Here is a 7,052-nt window from a genome sequence, read left to right on the forward strand (position 1 = left end):
CATGAGTTTGACTAAACTGCGGGAGGTAGTGGAGGACAGAGGTGCCTGGCGTGCTCTGGTCCATGGGGTCACGAAGAGTCGGACACGACTAAACGACTAAACAACAACAATTCATAAAGTTATCACTCTTCATTTTCTAGCCTTCGTGGTTAATGGGATTAGGGGAAGGGCTGTAGTTCAGTGGTAGAGCCCCTGCTTTGCATACAGAAGGTTTCAATCCCTGGCATCTCCAGGTAGGGTTGGGAATGTCTCCTGTCTGAAAACCCTGGGGAGCAGCTTCCAGACAAATGGTCAGTAGATGGACCAATGGTCTCACCCAATACAAGGCAACTTCCTATGTTCCATTATGTTTGGAAGTTGTGTCAGTGAAAGTGCTCAAAAGGAAAAGCTTCAGAAGGCTAATCCCATTCACACCCAATCGCAATTGTCAACCATGTTCCTATCACTCAGGTTGCAAAGCAGACCAATGAGGGGTGTGAACTACGGACATACCAAAGGAAAATAAAAGAGGATTGTGATAGCGAAACATTGGAAATTTAATACAATACCAACAAAGGAATGGCTCTCAAAACTAAGTGAATATCTAGAACTTGCCAAATTAACAGACCTAATAAGAAATCACTCAAAAGGAAGATTAAGGAGAGAATGGGATGTCTTTATAAATTACATGGAAAAAGAAGGCTTCCAGAGCATCACTTGTCTTAGCGTAGGTTGAATTCCACTGACAATCAGACGGTTTCTCCAAGACTTACCATCTAAATACAGTTATCTGAGGGGCAAATTGATGTACTAAGTACGTTCATGGATAGTGGGAAGTCATGATTCGAATTAACGAGTCAAGCCAAAGCTGTGTAAAGAAGGCGTGTACTCCCTATGTAGAAGTTAATTTGAAAATATTTGTTTTTTGAAGTTAGTTATCCATTTTTTGTTTTTATTCTTTTTCTGTTTTCTTCCCCCTCCCTTTTTTATTTTCTTTTTCTTTTCATTTTATTAATGTATAATGGATGTATCTACATGTTTGCAATAAAGGATTTTTTAAAAAAAGGTTAAAAAAGAGGGGTGTGAACTGAGGAGATGGAGTGTGGCCTAGGGATAGCTCTGAGGGCCAGATTCGAAGGACTGGGGGGCCACATTTGTCTCCTGGGTCTGAGGTTCTCCATCCCTGCATTGGAGCATCTGGCTGTCCACTATCAGATCAGGATCCTGAACTAGATGAGCATTTGGTCAGATCCAACTACAGGGGCATTCCTTTGTAGGTATAACGTGTGTCAGGTTTTTTTGTTTGGAGGAGAGGTGGTCACTCCAGCACCCAGCCCTGAGATGGATTTGCCCTCGTGCTCAGTGACTTTCAGCGATCCTTGTTTCCCCTCTGCCAGCTTCCTTTTCAGGCTTCCCCACCCACCACTTTCCCAATGGCTACATGGTTCCTGAGCAGTGGAGGTGAAGGACCTGTGGGCAAGAACAGCCTGGCGACTCGCATCTATGGTGCTGAGCCATAGGCAGTGCAAGTTCCACAGGTGTTGCTGTTGCTGCTTGCCTCTACCTCCTTTCTCTGTGTGCTCACCTTCTTTACTTGCTTTCTCCCCCCTTCTAACTGAAATAGTTTCTTGAGTATGTGTGAATGGTTTCTGCCTGTGCCTTCCTTCTCCTTATTTGTTCCCACACCTCCTCCCCTTTCCCCTCTTTCTCTCTCCCCACACAGCTGCTCCTGTCCCAATACTGTGTGTGGTGCCTTGCATGTCTGGGTCGATAGGGACTTCTGACAAGAGTTTCACAAGATCGTTTTTTGATAGCACGGCCTACTCCATGTATTCCAAGTTCTTATTCAGGTAGACCTTTCCAGAAGAATGTGTAGCCTCCTTTTTCTTCCTTCAGTTCTCCCTTCTAGGGGGCAGTGGACATGTCTTTCACCACTGGATAGCTTCAAGAAAAATGCAGAGAGCAAAACCAACCACTGTATATGGTGTTTATTGACCTGACTAAGGCCTTTGATACTGTAAATCATAATGCCCTGTGGACTGTCCTTCTGAAAGCTGCCCAAATAAATTAGCGAACATCCTTTGGCTCCTCCATGATAATATGACAGCAACAATCGCAGGTAACAATGGCTCTCAAAGTGAACCATTCATGGTGGGATCAAGTGTTAAACAGGGTTGTGTTATTGCCCCAACTCTATTTATTATTTTCATTGCCATGATCCTACACTTTGTTGAAGGGAAACTCCCCACTGGTGTAGAAATCATATATCAAACAGATGGAAAGCTCTTTAATCTGAGTAGGCTGAAAACAAAGATTAAGGTTACCATAACTTCCGTCATAGAGTTTAAGTATGCTGATAACAATGTAGTGTGTGCACACTCAGAGGATGACCTCCAAAACATCCTAAATATCTTTGCAGATGCTTATGAAAAGCTTGGCCTATTGCTCAACATCCAGAAAACCCAAGTGCTGCACCAACAAGCACAAAACAACCTCTCTGTAGTGCCACAAATCCAACTCAGTAGTGTAACGTTGGAAAGTGTTGATCACTTCTCCTACCTGGGCAGTTATCTTTCCACAAGGGCTGAGATTGAGGCCGAAATCCAGCATCACCTGAGCTCTGAGAGTGCAGTTTTCTCCTGACTGAAGTGCAGAGTGTTTGAAGACCAGAACATTCATAGGGAAACCAAAATGCTTGTTTACAAAGCTATTGTACTACCAACTTTACTGTATGCTTGTGAAACATGGACCACTTACAAAAGCCATCTCCAACTGCTTGAAAGATTCCAACAACAGTGTCTCCAAAAAATTGTACACATCACTTGGGAAGACAGGCAAACAATGCCAGTGTACTGGAAGGAAGGAAGATCACCAGTGTCGAAGCAATGATTCCTCAACATAAACTTCACTGAACTGGTGATGTTGTTCGGATTATTGATTATTGTCTTCCAAAGCAACTACTCTATTCCAAACTTAAAAATGGAAAGTGTAATGCTGGTGGTCAACAAAAGAGGTTTAAAGACTCAAGGCAATTTTTTTAAAAATGTAGTCTAAACACTGACAAGTGGGAAACACTGGGTGTGAGCACTCCATTTGGAGAACAGCCTTTACCAAAGGTGTCATGGACTTTGAAGTTGCTCAAACGCAGGATGAAAGAAAAAACAAGCTAAGAGAAAGGCACATTTGGCAAACCCTCACCGTGATCAACTCCTGCCCAGAAACCTATGTCCCCAGTGTGGAAGGACGTGTGGATCCAGAATTGGCCTCCACAGTCACTTACGGACTCACCGTTAAGACCATGTTTATGGAAGACAATCTTAGTCGGCTACAAGTTATCGCCAAAGAGGATGAGGAGGAAGAAGAAGAAGAAGATTTCTGGGCATGTTGCAAGACACTATCTCGTTCCCAAGCCCTGTTTCACCCCTGGGGATGAGGTGCTAGGCAGCATGGATGCAGCTTGAAACCTTCTGCATTTCATCAAACACTTGATTGGGCCTTATCTCTTCACCTCTCCCCAACGTTTTATTCCAGTGACAAATCAGTGGATCTTTCCTCCAATTCTTTCTCCCAAGTTTTCTGTAAGTTCTGGCAACATGAAAGCTCTAGTAATAGGTAATGATGAAAGATGATGAAAATAGTTCACAATGAAAATGTATGCCATATTTATTTACTCAGAATAATAAATAATAATATTTTTTTTTATTTATATCCCGCCCTCCCCAGCCGAAGCCAGGCTCAGGGCGGCTAACAACAATAAAATAATACAACATTCTAAAAGTCTTGGGACAAAAACTCCTTTCTTAAAACCCCAAAGAGCTACTGCCAGCCACTGTTGGCAGTACTGGGATCCAGGTGGACCAAGGTTCTGCCAATGAAATTTTTTTGCATGAGACATCTTGAGCATTTTCTTGCGATGAAACTTACATTTTTGGTGCCAGGAGTACAAAATGGTCTGAATAAGGGAGTCCACCTGAACAGGATGGTGATATGTTTCATAATTCAACTCCTGATATTTCAATATTTCTGCTTTCTGGGACAACATATTCCAGGGCGAACCAAGCTGTCATCTCTATTTCAGGGAGATAAATTATTGCCTTCACTACAATGGACCAAATGAAGCAATTACCTTGAAAGCAATCACTGAATCACCTGAATCACTCCTGTCCTCCTGAGAGCTACAAAAAATGGAAAGGGATCAATCAGATATGAAGTATTTTGGCTTTCATGACATCACAGGTGTTGTATCTCAGTTGTATAATTCATTTTATATTCGAAACTGCTTATAATCACTATTTTTCCCCTGGTAGAAAGAACAAAAACAGCCCTGTCTATGAAATTTCACACAATCACTAGGTCTTAAAAATTATTCCCTCATAATATTACAGATTGCGGAAATTCACCAGGGTGACCAAGGCTATCCTCTAGCCCAAAACCACAACAGAACTGAGATGGAATGGATCCAAATAATTTAAACCGATGAGGCGTCAGCATGGATTAAGTTAGGGCTAGTTGGAAAGTAAAAACAGTCTGCCATGGGTCAATTTCTGGCGTAGCAACCACGACTCTCCCATTTTAGCACTGGTCACACCAAACTGAGCTTGCCTTTTTCAGCTCCCGCCCAACACCCCACTACCACTACTAGGACTCACTGGCTCCTGCGGCTCAAGAAACAAACAAAACAGAAGATAATAAACAGCAGGAGTACAACCCCAGTCCTCAATATAATTAATGATGGGGATGAAGAATACCCCAAACTGTGTCAAATCGTAGCTTTGAGACCAGAAAGGGAGGGGGAAAGCTAAATTTCCTCCCCTCCAAAATAATAATTACCCCAAACTGTGCCAAATTGTTGCTTTGAGGCTAGAGGGGCGGGGGAGCTAAACAAATAAATCCTCCCCTCAGTAGTAGTAGTAATAACAATAATAATAACCCCAAACTGTGTCATATTATAGCTTTGAGAACAGAAAGCTGATGGTGGCAAGAAGCTAAATAAATTAATAATAATACTAATAATAATAATAATAATAATAATAATAATAATAATTACTCTGAACAGTGCCTAACTGTAGCTTTGAGACTAGAAAGTCGTGAAAAAGCAAGATGGATGGAGAGAGAGAAAGCAAGCCTCCCCAAAGTTGGTTTGCAAACAGGCCTTGCTCTTTTTCCTCCTCAGAAAGCCAGTCTGAGATGCAGAGGGGAAAATCATTATATTAAGATCCACAATGTGGGGGGAGGGAAGTCAAAGGGGATTATATGTTTATGTTTTTATTTTGCTGGTCTATGTAAAATAGAAAATGGAAAAAGAAAAAAGAGAGAGAGAAAAAGAAAGCCACTCTGAGGCCCTAAGGAGACCATGGCTGCAAAATTCCATTTGGCCTCTGCCGTGCCTTAGAATCAGAGCCAGAGCTTTCACTTGTCTCGGCCTACTCCAATCTGAGGCCTGGTCACAACCACTTCTGCCCCATTTGCGCATTTGTATTTACATACCCTCCAACATTTATCAGATGAAAATAGGGACGTTCTATTCTACATAAGGAAGCTTCTTCTGCGTTTGATCTCCCACACACATTGACGTCATATACATGGGTGACATGGGTCACCTTGAGCCAATACTGTGGGATTTACTTCTGAATAGGCAGTGTAGGGCTCAATTTACAATAAAGGAATCGGCATTCCAAGCGCTTAAAAATGGCTGGCTGCTGAAGCCTGGCAATTCAAGAATTTAAAGCCGATTGGTTACATTTTTCCTTCAGAATTATAGCAAGGGCCTCATATGCCAGCTTCATCATTTCCTTAGTTTGGTACAGGTATTTTATTGGTCAGTACAGTATAAGCAGGACTCTGTTTTTGCACCTACACACACACACACACAGACCGTTTTTAATTATTCTCCGAGATGTGGAGAGGAGGAAAAAGGAAAATCATTCTAGGATAAAGTCGTAAACCATGATGGCTTCTGTAATTAAGTCGTAAACCATGATGGCTTCTGTAATTCCGGGACTGTCCCTGGAAAATCGGGACACTTTGGAGGGTATGCATTTGCGCCCCCATGTTTTACTCTGGATTGATGAATGCATTGATTAGCATTGCTGTGGAGTAGGATCTCTCATGACTCCACATACATGCACATGCTGTTTATTACATATTCTCCAACATGCCACCATTGAAAACAGGGACATGATTATGACACAGAAATACTCCCAAAAGCTGCAAAAGCCACAGAGGTGCCGCACCCTTCCAACAGCTTGTGGTCAGATTGGACCCTTGCCCGAGTACCAAATGTGTATTGAAGTAACTTCTGATATCACAAATGCAATTGTCAAGAGTGTATCTTGTGTGTAACTTTTCTCCACTTTAGTAAGGGAATGGGAAGCATGGAAGTATCGGGCCCCCCCTTTAACTGCAGGGGGGAGTAGATTGGTGTAGGCTTTCACCTTGCTGCCATCTGGCCACATGCCACCTTGCAAGACATGCCTCACGTATCTGACTGCGTCTGCTAAAAACTAGATTCTTGTCATTGTTAAACTGGACTTGCCTCACTTGTGTTCTATTAATTATCTGTTGAAACACCTTGTTTTGCTCCTCCTCTTTCCCCTCTTATCAAAGGTGCCAGGATCCTGATTCTGCAAAAAAAGAATCAATGTGGCAGCAACACAAAGCAAGTAACAGGACTGTTTCTACATTGAGGGCCATAGTTCAAGGACACAGGACCTGCTTTGCCTGAAGGTCCATGGTTTAATTATCGGCACCTCCAGGTAGGGTCTGTCTGAATTCCTGCCAGTCAAGTATTGACAATACAGAGCTAGATGGACCAATGGGATAAACGTGGTCACAGAATCTCAGTGTTTGAAGGGACCCTGTGAGTCATCTAGTCCAACTCTCTGCAATGCAGGAATACGTAGCTGTCCCGTATGGGGATCGAACCTGCAACCTTGGTGTTATCAGTACCGTGCTCTAACCAGCTGAGCTATTCAGGGCAGCTTCCTCTGTTCCTATGGTACAAACACAGTAAAGCATCCAGTTTGCATGACTGAAGGTCTCACCTTTAATCCTTGGTGTCTCCCGCTGTGCCT

General features: G+C 42.8%; 1 protein-coding gene across 7 annotated transcripts in view; it reads right to left on the reverse strand.

The window, feature by feature from the left end:
- GAL3ST1 (galactose-3-O-sulfotransferase 1) overlaps positions 1-5,762 on the reverse strand; it is a 29,544-nt gene extending 23,782 nt beyond the window's left edge. The window contains exons 1-3 of one of the 7 annotated variants that reach the window (XM_083590353.1): positions 5,571-5,762; positions 4,106-4,154; positions 2,539-2,618 (exon numbers count right to left, since the gene is read on the reverse strand). In XM_083590353.1, the coding sequence (XP_083446479.1) occupies positions 2,539-2,589 (51 nt within the window). In that variant the 5' untranslated portion in view covers positions 2,590-2,618; positions 4,106-4,154; positions 5,571-5,762. The other 6 variants (XM_083590351.1, XM_083590352.1, XM_083590346.1 and 3 more) reach the window with 6 other exon arrangements.
- Between the last annotated feature and the right edge of the window lie 1,290 nt (positions 5,763-7,052).

The sequence above is a fragment of the Podarcis filfolensis genome (genome assembly GCF_964270895.1).
Source record: "Podarcis filfolensis genome assembly, chromosome: 16".
Classification (NCBI taxonomy): Eukaryota; Metazoa; Chordata; class Lepidosauria; order Squamata; family Lacertidae; genus Podarcis; species Podarcis filfolensis.